The sequence below is a fragment of the Nyctereutes procyonoides genome, unplaced genomic scaffold, assembly GCF_905146905.1.
Source record: "Nyctereutes procyonoides isolate TBG_1078 unplaced genomic scaffold, NYPRO_anot_genome, whole genome shotgun sequence".
Classification (NCBI taxonomy): Eukaryota; Metazoa; Chordata; class Mammalia; order Carnivora; family Canidae; genus Nyctereutes; species Nyctereutes procyonoides.
The window spans coordinates 14,644,954-14,659,924 of record NW_026575132.1 but is presented as its reverse complement, the minus strand read 5'-3'; the positions used below and the strand labels follow the sequence as shown (position 1 = coordinate 14,659,924).

At 38.5% G+C, this 14,971-nt stretch overlaps 1 protein-coding gene across 7 annotated transcripts in view; it reads left to right on the top strand.

Moving 5' to 3' along the window:
• INO80D (INO80 complex subunit D) overlaps positions 1–14,971 on the top strand; it is a 68,613-nt gene that overhangs the window by 10,265 nt on the left and 43,377 nt on the right. For 3 of the 7 annotated variants that reach the window (XM_055345151.1, XM_055345150.1, XM_055345152.1), the window contains exons 2-4: positions 8,110–8,202; positions 8,309–8,555; positions 13,132–13,883. In XM_055345151.1, the coding sequence (XP_055201126.1) occupies positions 8,338–8,555; positions 13,132–13,883 (970 nt within the window). In that variant the 5' untranslated portion in view covers positions 8,110–8,202; positions 8,309–8,337. The remainder of the gene's footprint in view (positions 1–8,109; positions 8,203–8,308; positions 8,556–13,131; positions 13,884–14,971) is intronic. The other 4 variants (XM_055345155.1, XM_055345156.1, XM_055345154.1 and 1 more) reach the window with 3 other exon arrangements.

Sequence of the window (14,971 nt, the reverse complement as noted above, 5' to 3'; positions counted from 1 at the left end):
CATCTATTTGATGTTCATGAGATGTACTGGAATATTTAAAAAATTTCAAGTTTTAAATTATACTTTGTCTTGCTGTATAACCGTGGCTATTAGAAATCATTGTGTAGACTATCTGAAGTCCTAATTTGGTGATTTTTTTAAAAATTATTTAATGGTCCCTGAGTGAATCTAGTAACTGTTGTTTCAGGTAGACCACCAGGAATTAAGAGTTAACCATCACAGGGATGCCTGGGTGGCTCAGAGGTTGGGTTGCCTTTGGCTCAGGGCGTGATCCCGGGATTCTGGGATCAAGTCCCGCATTGGTCTCCCTGCAGGGAGCCTGCTTCTCCTTCTGCCTGTGTCTTTGCTTCTCTCTCTGTCTCTCATGAATAAATAAAATCTTTAAAAAAAAAGTTACTGTCACAGAAGCTATTTATGTAAGCAGCATGTATTAATGAGCACCTGTTAACTTCTGGGGACTGTGTTAGGCCTTGGGATATGGTGATGAACGGAAAGTGGTTTACCCTCTGGGAACTTCTTTTTTTAGGAGGGAAGACAACAGAAAAACAGGCAATTACAGTAGAATGTGATGATTGCACAGAATAACTCAGCCTTTGGGAATCTGCAGTAGGTCCTGAAGCCTTGGCCTAGGGCTGACCAGAGGTGGGGAAGGGGCTCACAAAGAGGGAAGATGACCACTGCTCTGGACAGAGGGAGCAGCCTCTTAGATTCAGTGAGACTAGGGGATCCCTGGGTGGCTCAGCGGTTTAGCGCCTGCGTTGGGCCCAGCGTGTGATCCTGGAAACCCGGATTGAGTTCCACATTGGGCTCCCTGCATGGAGCCTGCTTTTCCCTCTGCCTGTGTCTCTGCTCCTCTCCCTCTCTCTCTCTCTCTCTGTCTCTCATGAATAAATAAATAAAATCTTAAAAAAAGAGATTCAATGAGACCAGAAGTCTGGGTGCTCAGAGCTGTGGGTGAGGTCCTCCAGCTATGTGCTTCTTTTTGAATGCATCTCATCTTATAGACTATATCTTCTAAAGGAGAAAATTCTGTCTCTTTTTTTCAGTATGTCTTTATTTTAATTACAGTTAACACACAGTGTTATATTAGTTATATTAGTTAAAACATGTCTTTTACTAATAATATATTTCCCACAGTTTCTGAGAAAATGATGGGCTTTTCAGAAATGTTTAATAAATAGTGAAATGAGGGATCCCTGGGTGGCGCAGCGGTTTAGCGCCTGCCTTTGGCCCAGGGCGCGATCCTGGAGACCCGGGATCGAATCCCACGTCGGGCTCCCGGTGCATGGAGCCTGCTTCTCCCTCTGCCTGTGTCTCTGCCTCTCTCTCTCTCTGTGACTATCGTAAATAAATAAAAAAAATAGTGAAATGAATTGAGTCAAACTTATTAACTTTTTTAAGCTTATTAACTTTTTAATAGCGTATTGATTCTTTAAAAAACTAGATTACAGAAGTAATCTGTTTGTTGTAAAAAATTAGATAAGACATTTGTTTTGTGATGTTAGTTTTAATTTTGATGTATTTTACTATACAGAATTTTAAAATGTATTTCTGGTTAATGATGGTGAAGTACTGACATCTTTGTTCTCTCTAAACCAACTAGAAATAAATAAGGAGTGCAAGAAACAGAAAAGCAGCTCATTCTTTGATAACTAACGAAACCTTATATACCAGAGTATGTGAATTAGTGCTGGTATTTGCAGTGGAAATTGAACTGAGGCAGGAAGAAGGATGGCAGGGGAGCATGAACTCAGGCAGAGTGAGGGTGCAGCTTTCTCCCAAGTGGCTGACACACCATGGGAACCAAACCCATAAGCTGCCTATGTGCAATGGCAAAGTTGGGGTGTACATTGGGCTCCCTGAGTGGCAAGAGGTGGGGCTGAATTACAGGTTGTGCCGTCATACTGTTTCACCAAGAAGTTTAGAATGAAGGAGAAACTGGCAACAGGTAGCCTTACAGCTGCTGATCTTGGTCAACTGAAGAGAAATAAAGCCTCCATTATCATCCCCTGAAAATCTATGGCGTGTGGGCCTCTGAGTTGGGGAGACGAGGGCAGCATTCAAGGGAAGAGTGTTGGTGATAATCCTTTTCAGAAACAGCACAGCAAGTGAAAATTATGAACAGTTCCCTATAGTGGGAGGTGGCATGTGGAGTTGGGGGTGAGATATGGGTCCTCTGAGGCAGGAGTCTAAAGATGAGACACAAAAGCTCAAGAAATCAATGATAAGACAACAGGAAGAGATAAGAGTGAACTGATGGAACCAGGTTACAAAAGAAAAGAATGTAGTCATTACAGAAATGAAGGTCACTTTCAAAGCAGCAGATATACACTCTAGCTGGGAATAATGGAAGTAAGCTTGAGAGATCTGAGCAATCCAAAATGGAAACCAGTAAAAATTAAGAAACAGGGCAGCCTACCTACGTGGCTCAGCGGTTTAGTGCCGCCTTCAGCCCAGGGTGTGATCCTAGAAACCCGGGATCAAGTCCCACGTCAGGCTCCCTGCATGGAGCCTGCTTCTCCCTCTGCCTGTGTCTCTCACGAATAAATAAATAAAATCTTAAAAAAAAAAAAAATGGGAAAGACTAGAGGGTAATAGATTTGAAACTCAGTGAATTCTTTTTTTCTTTTTTTGAGAGAGACAGTGGGAGAGAACAGAGGGAGAGGGAGAAGCAGACTCTCCGCTGAGCAGGGAGCCCCCATATGGGGCTAGATCCCAGGACCCCAAGAACATGACTTGAGCTGAAGGCAGATGCTTGACCGACTGGGCCACCGAGGTACCCCTGAAACAGTGAATTTAGCATGCCAATAATTGACACCCCTGACATACAGAATCATTGAAGTAGAATTTGTCAAGTCATTAATAAGAGTTCCCCACAATTAAAGACTTGAAATTCTAGAATGGTTTCTAGTCTTTAAATGTAAAGACTATTGTTAGGTCAAAATGGGGAAAAAAAATCAAGTCTCATATGAAATAAAGAGGCCGGCCTTACAGGCTTTTCCATTCTGTAAGATGTGGGAAAAAAGATGCAAAGTCACTAGTCAAGAAAAATATGACCCAAGAATTTTATGTCCAGGCAAGCTATAGTTTAATATCAGTTGACATATATTTCCAAACAGAAAAACCACGGCTTAGTTCTTATAAGTCAGTCAGGCAGGTGGGATGTGGGGGTTGAGGGGGCAGGACTGGTGAAGGGAGGTGACTCTTGAATCAAGACATGAATTGAAAACTATGTTAAAAGGATTAGTGATTAATATTAAATGAATTTAAGTGTAGAACTAATATTAATACTGTGGCAATGTAGAAATATAAGGGAAAAATTCAGAGTTGGGGATTGGGTAGATGGTTACAAAAATGAAAATTTTTCTCGTTCATAGCATGAGATCAATCACAATAATACTAAGTCCAGCTGACCCTTGAACAACATGGTTTGAACTGTGCAGGTCTAACCTGGGATTTTTTTGTATAAATACAGTATTGTAAATATATTTTCCTTATGACTTCATTAATATTTTATTTGGCTTTATTGTAAAAATATAGTATATAATATGTATAACGTGAAATATGTGTTAACTGTTTACATTATCAGTAAGGCTTCTGGTCAGCAGTAGGCAAAAGTTGTATTTGGATTTTTGACTATGTAGGATATTGGTGCACCTAATTCCTGCATTGTTCAGGAGTCAACTGTATACTAATTTTCTTAGTGTGGAGTAAAGAGATGTTATCTCAAGGATATAGACTATAAATCTTTTTTTTTTTTTTAAGATTTCATTTATTTATTCATGAGAGACTAGAGGCTGAGACACAGACAGAGGGAGAAGCAGGCTCCCTGTGAGAAGCCTCATGTGGGACTCGATTCCAGGATCCTGGGATCATGACCTGAGCCAAAGGCAGACGCTCAACCACTGAGCTACCCACGTGCCCCATAGACTATAAATCTTCCAAGAAAACAGACTGTATAGTGAAATATGTAATAAAAAATTAAAAGCTAAAAGGGTTACCAAAACAATAAGATGAAATTATGACAAACTATCATAAACAAATAGAAAATTGTAAATTGTCTATACTCATTTATTAGTAGAGAAGGACAGATTGGAGCAAAAAAGTTAAATCCACTAAGAGCTGCATCTGAAAAGGGATTAGCAAGTAATATTTTAGTGAACTTATTATTTATTTTTTTTTTTAGTGAATTTTTTTTTAGGTATCCTGACCATAAAATCTCTTTTGCAACTACTCAGCTCTGCTGTTAACAGTGTGAAAGCAGCCATAGACAACATGTAAATCAATGAATAGGACAGCGTTCCAGTAAAACTATTTACAAAAACAGGTAGTGGGCCAAATTTGCCCTTTAAAACCAGTTTGCTGACCCATGATCTAAAACAGTGCTTCAGAAGACTTTAAATAAAAAGGTTAATAACATGATACATAGAATGGCAAACAACATACCCTGGAAACAATGAATACTCTTTTTCAAGCGTACTTATTAGACCCCAAAGAAAATATCAGATCCAAAAAGCAGAGATAAATGCAGATTATGCTCTTTATTCTTTTTTTCTAAGATTTTATTTATTTATTCATGAGAGACACACAGAGAGAGGCAGAGACACAGGCAGAGAGAGAAGCAGGCTCCATGCAGGGAGCCCGATGTGGGACTTGATCCCAGGTCTCCAGGATCATGCCTTGGGCCAAAGACAGGCGCTCACCCATTGAGCCACCCAGGCGTCCCTATGCTCTTTATTCTTAACTAAAACTAAAGCAAAAGAAACTATAAAACTTTGCCATCTGAGAAACTTAAGAAGCTCTTGGGCCAAAGGAAAAATTGAGAAATCGACTCCAAATCAACTAGAAAAGTACTAATAATTAAAATTCTGTGTTAGTGCCTATGGGATATGACTAAAGCAGTACTCAGGAAAATAAATATAAATAACTAAGCAAGAAAGCATGATACAGTAAAATAATTCAGCTCAGGAAGTTACCAAAAAATAAATAAGTAAAGAAATAAATGGAAAGGAAGCAGAAAGAAGGTATTGGCAAACATAAAAGCAGAAATTAATGAATTTAGAAAAAACAAACACGGAGGTACTAATAAAGCCAAGAGATTTGGACTTACCTATTTATTTGAAAATGCCGGTAACAATTTTAAACAGATAAACTATTGAGGCTAATCATGAACAAAAGGGAGAGTGCACAAATGTCACCTGTGTATGAATACACAGAATATAAGAGTGAATCACAGATATTTAGGAAATTGAGTCTGAATGGTCATGTTGCTAAATTGTGTTCAGGTAAATTTTAAGACCTGATGTGCGTTGAAAGGCAGTATGAGGCCCAGGCAACCTTCTGAGGAACATTAGCTGCAGTGATGTTTAAGTTGTTCCAGAAATGTTTTGTTGTTGTTGTTGCTTGTTATTGTTGTTTGTTTTTTAAGATTTTATTTGAGAGTAAAAGAGCACAGGCAAGGGGAGCAGCAGAGGGAGAGGGAGAAGCAGGCGTTCTGCTAAGCGCGGAGCCCCATGCGGGCGATCCCAGGACTCTGGGATCATGACCTGAGCCAAAGGCAGATGCTTAACTGACTGAGCCACCCAAGTGACCCCGGGAAAGATTTCCAAATAATTTTTTGAAATACTATTTTGATACCAAGTTCTGAAAAACAAAAAACTAAGCTTCTAGACCATTCTCAAACTTAAAAATCCTAAAAATTAGCAAGTATAACTTAGCAACACATTAAAAAAAAATAATACACAGTGACCAAGTTCCCAGGATAAAGTATCAGGAGATCAGGAAATACGAAATACATCAGTATTAGGAAATACTAAAAGCCACATTTTTAACAGTACAAAGGAAAAAAATGATTTTCTCTCAAGAAGCTGAAAAAGAATTTGGTAAAATTTAACCATCAATTCTGAGGGTTTTTTTTTTTTTTTAAGGCAACAACTCTTAGTAAAACAGGAATTACTTGATATTTCCTTAACAGGAAATATGTCTTATGACGAAAGTCTGCATTATTCCACCCATTGACAATAAGCAGTTCTTATTTAACAGGCATTAACAGTGGGTGCCTTTTAAAATTTTTTTTAAAGATTTTATTTATTTATTCATGATAGACATAGAAGGAGAGAGAGGCAGAGACACAGGCAGAGGGAGAAGCAGGCTCCATGCCGGGAGCCCGACGCGGGACTGACTCGGGACTGACTCGATCCCGGGACTCCAGGATCATGCTCTGGGCCAAAGGCAGGCGCTAAACCACTGAGCCACCCAGGGATCCCTCAGTGGTCGCCTTATTACTAACATTATTCCAGCAGTTCTGGCAAATTCAAAAGGGGGAAATAAAAGATATATAAAAATTGGAAAGAAAGAGGAAATCATCAGTCTAGATATATCACATCTGATTGTAGACCTAGAATATGTCTTAAAAGTGAAGGTTGTCCTTCTCTATCCCTCTACCCTGCCCCATTCTTCTTTCTGTGGCTTATAAAATATTCTCATACAGATAGATATATTTTCATTTATATCCAGTGTATTTTTTTTTTAAGATTTCATTTATTTATCCATGAGAGACACAGAGAGAGGCAGAGATATAGGCAGAGAGAAGCAGGTTCCCTGAGGGAAACCTGATGTGGGACTCGATCCCAGGACCCTGGGATCACGCCCTGAAACATCCAAAAGAAAAAGCATGGGTTTGCTTCAAAATATTTCCTGTCCTTGAACAATTTGACCTTTAGGGCAGTTAAGTTAAAAATTTTAATACAACTTTTTCCCCTTGTATCCTAATAAAGTAAAAAGGGAAAGCTCTTACTTTTGAATTACATTGATATCTCATTAGGTTTACTTGGTAATGAATGCAATTCTTATTAACTAAACTAATATTTCAGGTGTCTTTCTGCTATAGTAAGTGAAATACTCAGAGGCAATACAGATTCTCTACCTATATTAGGTAGAATGTAAATAATAAGCATTGGCATTTTCATTTCTTTTTTTTTTTTTTTTGCATTGACATTTCTCTAATAACTTCATTTGTTCAGTGCTGAACACGCACTAGGCAAGGTAGTTGGGGTGTTGCATGCTTTGTATCACTTGATCCTTAGAGCAACCTGATGATAACACAGCTGCTATTATCCCAATTTTACAGACAAGAAAACTGAGGTTGCATTATTTATTCAAGGTAACACTAAGAAGCAGATTTTGGGAAACATGTCTTCTGACCTTTAAGTGTATATGTGTCTTGACATTCATGGGTGTGAGGAATTTCATATTTAATAGTTTTGTAAAGAAGAGAATATTGAGTTTTTCTGTGGCTGATATCCAGGCTACTCTGCCAAGCCATCTGGGTGATGTGTAGATTCTGGAGAAAGTGGGTAGACCACATCAGCCCACTACAGTTCTGACTTGATACCACAGTTGGTCCAATTTCATTGTAGACTGGTGTTATAATATGTAAATGTTTCTGCTGGACATTGTGTGTGCAGAGAAGTAGTGGGTATTATGTGATTTCTTTCTTCCATTTTGTTACTAAAACTCCAAACATTCTCTAAGTCATGATTGTTATCCTGTTTAGTGTAATTGGGTGCGACATGTGGATAGCAGTGCACTAAAAGGTGGCGGTATAGTCTTTAGGCTCAAGAAGTTTATAGTTTGGATGGGATAAATGTGGGGAAATATTACAGGGAAAAAAGGTCTTTTAAAAGAGGAATTTGCCCCTTCCCTTTTGGTATTTCATAGAAACGTTTGTTGCAAATTGCCAAATATTTTGCCAATACGTAAAAAAATGTGGAACTTCTGAGGTACATTTTAGGTCTGTAGGTTCATTCCAGTGGTATTGTGAAGAGATTTGTGTTCTGAAAATAGATACAACATTCGATCGCCAGTAATGAAATAAAAAGACCTGCCACCTTATGACAAAGTTACTTAGTATAATTTGGAGGGGTAAGATACCTGGTATTTAACATGGTATTTCATAATGTCTCTTGTTATTTGAATTTAATGTTGGGATGATGGATTACAAGGAAGAATCCATCCATTAGGAAGGGTGATACCCTAGTATTTCATGTCCCAGGTGAGCAAGCCTTTCTTGTTTCTTTTTGTTAACTAGGCCTTTTGATATTTTTGTAGACAATCTGCTTCATCTTGATTCTGCAGCATTCCAAACTGTGGTATCCTTGGGGTTCTCTTAACATTGCTATGGTGCAGAAGATTTAAAATCAGGTATGGCTGTGGGGCCAGAAGTCCCTCAGTGAAATTGTCAACTTACCTCTGCCTTATACTCTCTGATTTATCATTTGGGTTTCTTTTTTTTGTGGTGGTCTTTTAGCTGATGTTCACAAGGAATAGAGTCACGTGATGTATGAAGGGAAACATATACACTTCTCTGAGGTTGACAATAAGCCCTTGTGCTCATATAGCCCCAAACTGTGCAAGCAGCGGCGACTCAACGGGTACGCTTTCTGTATCAGACACGTTCTGGAGGACAAGACTGCCCCCTTCAAGCAATGTGAATATGTGGCCAAGTATAACAGCCAACGCTGCACCAACCCCATCCCCAAATCAGAGGATCGTAGGTAAGAGCTAATCATGGGAATCCATCTTTGATTTCATTTGTAGGCTTGGAAATTTTCTTGTCTTTTTTTTTTTTTTTTTTAATGTGGTGAATTTAAACATTGAGTTCTGGGGTAATCTAAGTAAACCTTGAAAGGTTTCTAAAGACAATAGATGGCAGTTTGAAAAAAATGGAATAGTAAACTTGGGGAATTATTTGAAAAGTATGTTTGATTTTTTTGATTTTATTTAATAGACTTTAAGAGATTTTTTCTCATCATTGTGTTTGGTTTGCAGTCTTATAAAGTAGTTCCTGATTATGATAGAAATCTGCTTAAACAACAGGTATTATAGGAATTACTTAGGTGTTGTAATTAATGGTAATAATTTTGGAATTTTTTAATCTGTGCTTGAAAGGTAGCAAGGGGTATGTACTTATTGAAAAAGAATTATTCATAAGAATGATTACTTGAATTATTGAGAAGATTTACTTTCTATCAGACTTAAGCGGTGTTTGGCATTGTTCTATAATCTTGCTTCTTTTGGTTAAAAGAGTTCCATGTAGAGTATGTTTACCATCATTAAGAAATGGGATGTGCATAGTAAGAGTAGCCTTTATCACTAGGATAGTGAATTTTTACTTGGCTGAATTAAGAAACATAGAGGTGTTTTTAGAGAAAGAATCTTACGATATTTATCTTTTATATTCTCAGGAAAATTCACACTATTTCATAAATAATCTCTTTTTCATTTCTTTTTCAATTCTCCAGAAACCATGTGGATCATTGTAGAGTTTTAGAGAGAGATGCACAATTATTTTTCCAAAACTTAAATACTTGTTACCTTCAGGTAGAAAATGTGAACTTTTTACTTTTATCTTTAAAATATGTATACACATAACCTTCATCCTTGTTCCTATGTGTAAGCAGATGTCACCTGCATAAATTGGTTGAAAAGAAGTCATGTTTTGAGCAACTTTTACACTTTTAGGGTAAAATAATTTGTGTTGATAGAGCTCCTACCTAAATGAGTGTAGCATCATGTGGTGATTTGGGAATACTCTCTTAGAATTTCTAATGAGCACTTAAAGTTTCACATTACAATACCTGAAAGTTAGAAGCAGCTGTTCAGTGAGGTAAGGAATAAAATTTTAATCTGAGGTGAGAAAGGGACCACTGGACCTGACAAACTAAACATATCTGTCCAGCTGGTTCTAGCTGTCTTAACATGACCATTTCTTACCCCTGGCCTTTTTTAACTTGAAGAATTGATGAACTTGGATTCATTTTTTTTTTTTTTACCTCAATGTCCATTGTAAATGCATCTATAATTTTGCCCCTTCCCCCTTTTTAAGTTTATTTATTTATTTAAGTAATCTCCACCCATTGTAGGGTTCAAACTCATGACCCCAAGATCAGTGGTCACAGGCTCCTCCAACTGTGCTAGCAGGCACACCTATAATTATGTATTAAATTCAGTTTACCACATTTGCACCCTGGATTTTTTTTTTTTCATTTTAGCGGAATCAAGTTCTATCTTAATAGCTGGAGCAAGAAGTAAAACAGAGTTGCTCTGAATTTCTCCAGAATATTAATTCTCTGAATCATAGGTCTTCACCTTGATATTCAAAGTAATTTCCTCTTTTTAGAACAAGATAAAAAGGGGAAGGACTTCTGTGTGGCTTTGTCAAGAGAAACTATACTTTAAGTACTAAGTTGCGTATTTTTTCAAAATTGGTTCAAACCCAATGCAAATGATATTACTATTTTCATTATTTGTAAGATTGTTTGGAAATAGATTAAAGTAGACTTCTAATATTCTGATGTTACCTCAAGAAATCCAGGTTGAATTCATATAAGCCCTAAACATGTATATAAGTATTGATAGTTACAACTACACTATATGACATGATGTCGAAAAGATTGATATTCTTTTGAAAATAAAAAGTAGGGCAGCCCCGGTGGCGCAGCGGTTTGGCGCCGCTTGCAGCCTGGGGTGTGATCCTGGAGACCCGGGATCGAGTCCCACATCGGGCTCCCTGCATGGAGCCTGCTTCTCCCTCTGCCTGTGTCTCTGCCTCTCTCTCTGTCTATGAATAAATAAATAAAATCTTTAAAAAAAAAAAAGAAAATAAAGAGTAAATTTCATTTTCTAATATACTTGCACAGTGGGAACTATGGCTTATTACTGTAGCTTTGGTTTCTCAGAGAGAAGTGGTTATATTAGGTTGGTTATTTTATATAATATTTTATATATTTTTAGTGTTTTCCTATTTGCCAGGAAGTTTTCTGTATGCTTACACTTTTCTGAAACAGCTTAAGATATAATTCACATCTGATACAATCTGCTCATTTGAAGTACACTTCAGTACTTTTTAGTATATTCACAGGCTTGCACAACAATCATTACGGTCTAATTTACAACATTTTTCATCCCCTCCAAAGAACCTGTGAGCAGTCACTCCCTTGAATTGTCATTCATTCAGTTCATATTTGCATACTTCTTTTAAACACTGATCGTAACTGAGTAAGCTATTGTTAATTCTAGCTATGAAAAAAATTTTCCCTCTTAAAAGAGGGAAGTGTTTTTACAAGTTCAGACTCTGTGTGGTGGTAGCGCTGGCAGGGCAGGTGGCTGGAGCAGGAGTTGGTGGTGAGGCTGAAGGAGGGCTGTACATGCCCACAGCCTCTGCCCTGTTACATGAGGTGGCACCAAGCGGGCTCAGTTTGTGACCTGCTCAGGCTGCCCATTTGTACTGAGCAGAAGAATTGCATTCCTAAATTTAAAAACTATCCCACCTCATTTCTCTCCACTAATCTTTTTGTTAATTTAAAAATGACTGGGCAGGGCAGCCCTGGTGGCCCAGCGGTTTAGCGCCGCCTTCGGCCCAGGGCCTGATCCTGGAGACCCGGGATCAAGTCCCATGTCGGGCTCCCTGCATGGAGCCTGCTTCTCCCTCTGCCTGTGTCTCTGACTCTCTCTCTCTCTGTCTCTCATGAATAAATAAATTTAAAAATCTTTAAAAATGACTTAAAAACAACAAAAATCATGCAGTTATCCCTGAAACTTTTTTCCTTCTTGGCCACAGCTTTATAAATCTATTCGATTTAAGGTATATGTGTGACCTAGCCCAAACCATGCACTCACACACAGTGTAGATTCTCTTTACAGTCCAGAAAGTTTTTCCTTAATAGTCTTGTTAAAATTGAGGCGTGCCTCTGATAGATGTATTTCTAAGACAAACCAACAAAACCATGTCTCCTGATTGTTTGGTGAGTCCATATTCTTTTTTTTTTTTTTTAATTTTAATTTTTTTTTTGTGAGTCCATATTCACAGTGATTTAAAAATTTGTTTGATGCAGTCCAATGAGTTTGAGGATTGACATTAATTATTTACCTTATTGCCCTTTTCCCCAAACTGTACTGTGGAGATATCACAGGTGCACTACAATAAAAATAGATACCATTTCCAAATAAGTTTGGAAAACACTGCCACCTTGAAGCATAATGTACATTATCTTACAAAATGCTTTGAGAAGCTGTTCAGCAGAAACAACAAAATCATTGTCTAATTCTGTTGAAGCCAGCATTTTCCAAATTTATTTAAGCATGGAATACTCTTTATTGGCACTTGTTAATCTTCTGAACTGCATGAGGAATACCAGTCTGGAAAACACAACTTTTCTACTGGTTGAAAGCCTCCATAGGTTTTCAGTGTGGTTTATGGGAACAACACGCATTCTACTTTCTTATTAAGTAGTAGAGTCTGTCCTTTTTAGTATTTTTAGAATACCATTTACATTACAAAAGTAACCTGCCTGCTGAAGACTACTTCAGCATGAGGATTCTTCTTAGAGTCTCAGCTGTCAGTTTCCAGATGGGGGATTTGGGGCAAGTTACTTCATTTTTATCAAGTTCTAGCTTCCTCATCTGTATAAAGGGAATTATTTTAGTACCTACTGCAGGTAGAAACATGTACTTCTCTCAGGGAGTTGTGGAACTCATTTCATCTATAATCCCACTAACTAGTTTTATTATTTTACCTTCTCCTTCCATGTTCTCTTTATCTCTCTCAATCTCTGTGTGTGTGAAGATATACTGTAGACACTTGACATTCTTAGGGATTATGTCATAAGATCTTTGTGAACCTACAAATACTTGAGTGACATTGGAATGCATATATGTATATATATGTACGTGTATATATGTATATATCCCCTTCATAAGAGTTTTAAGTGATTCTTTAGACTTGCTGAAGTTACTTTGTATGCTCTGAATACAAAATGACAGAGCAGAGCACAATGAGAAGCAATAGCTTGATGGTTATCTAGGGCCACTCAGTATTTGAGTGACTTGCTTCTATCTGGCAACCTCTGCGCAGACACAACTCACATATTGGCCTCAGGAAAGTTGCAGGCTTTGAAGATGGCTTGAGAGTATTGGAAGTGTTTATATTAAATCTGTGCATGCCATGAGTTCCCGTGGTCATGCTATTTTTATATACTTGGTAGGATTCACATTTTATGGTATGTAATTTTATATTCTGCTTTTCTTATTATACATCATAAACCTTTTCCTGTGTATGTGTGTTTTTCAAAGGTACTGCAACAGCCACTTGCAGGTACTTGGCTTTATCCCGAAAAAAGAGAGGAAGAAAAAGAATGATCCTATAGATGAGGTGAAGGTCAGGCACCAGATGGATACCATGGCCTTTAGCCTCGCGGTGCCCCCGCTGGCCTTGAAGATGCCCAATGGACTGGATGGAATGTCCCTCTCTCCACCTGGGGCTAGGGTCCCTCTCCACTACCTGGAAACCGAGTTGGAAGACCCATTTGCTTTCAACGAGGAAGATGATGACCTAAAGAAAGGGGCAACTGTGAGAAAGAAGTTGCAGAGCAAGTTGGCCCAGAATCGGCAGCGCCAGAGAGAGACCGAGATTTTAAAAGTTCGACAAGAGCACTTTAGTCCCCCTCCTGCGCCTTCACAGCAGCAGCCCCCGCAGCAGCACTCCCACCTGTCACCGTTATCCACTTCTCTAAAACCTCCAGCGCCACCGCCACCACAGGGGTTAGTCTGCAAGTCACCTCCACCTCCGAACACCAGCCTACCAATGCAGGGAGTGGCCCCCACCACACACACTATAGCACAAGCAAGGCAGTTGTCCCACAAGAGGCCGCTGCCCCTCCTGCCATCCAGTAGGGCTCCCGCCGCAGACCCGCCCAGGACTGACCGGGTCCTCATGAAAGCCACAGCCTTCTCTCCACACTTCTCCTGTATAAGTCGCCTGCAGAGACTGGTGAAACTGTGCACCCAGAAACATCAGTTGGACACTGATCTCTTTCCCCATTTAGGTGAGTTACCTCCTTTAACCAGGTCACATGCACATAATGTAACAACACGTGCCCTCTCAGGCGAGGCTTTGTGTTCAGAGCTGCCGTGTCTATGACAGCAGTGGAAGACACTGGGACCGAGTGGTCCAGCGAAGGAGTCTGCATTTAGGTAGGCCATCGTGAAGGAGATATACCAGTGGAGAGGATCATCCTTGGTGGATGGGATACAGAAGTTGGAGTTGGGAAATTTGGGATCCCAGTCTCAGCTTCTAGTTAGTGGTGGTAGCAGCAGCCTCTGAGCTCAGCACCTGGGTCTATGAAGTTTTCAACATGTCTTATCATAGGACTTTGGAATAATGATAGTATTGTTAATACCGAGCTGACAGTTTAAAAAAAAAAAAAACTTGTAAAAAAAAGTTCCCATAGCAATACCTGTTCATGATTTAAAAGTGAAAAAATACAGGCAAAACTTTAATGTAGTAAAATATCTGCCTTTTCTTTATTGCTTCTGAATTTTTTTGCTCAAGAAAATCTTTCTGATCCCAAGTTTTTATAGGTATTTTGCTTTCTTATTGATAGTTTATTCTGTGTTATTTAAACCTTTAGTTCATTTGGAATGTATTCGTGAATATGGCATGAGCTGTGATTCTAACTTTAGAAAAAATCATTTGCATGACATGATACCAGTAGAAAAATAGGAAAAGGATGGGAATAGAGGAAGAAGAAATATAAATGGTCGGCAGACCAATGAAAACCTCAATCCCTTAGCAGGTGAGAAAATGCAAGTTAAAATAACAATGAATTACTGTCAGATTGGCAAAAATTATATCCAGTGTTAATGAGGCTTATACATTGCTGGTGAGTAATGTGACAATATTTACCAATTAAGAATATGTGTGTGTGTGTGTGTGTGTGTGTGTGTGTGTGTGTGTACACACACACACATTGCCAGCAAACTCACTTTTGGGACTCTATTCCTATGAGTGAAAAAAATCAATATAAGGATGCATGTTCAAGGATGTTTATTGCAACATTGCTTGCAGTATTAAAAATCCACAAATAACCTTTATAACCAATAGGAGACCTTGAGTAGATTACGGTAGATACAT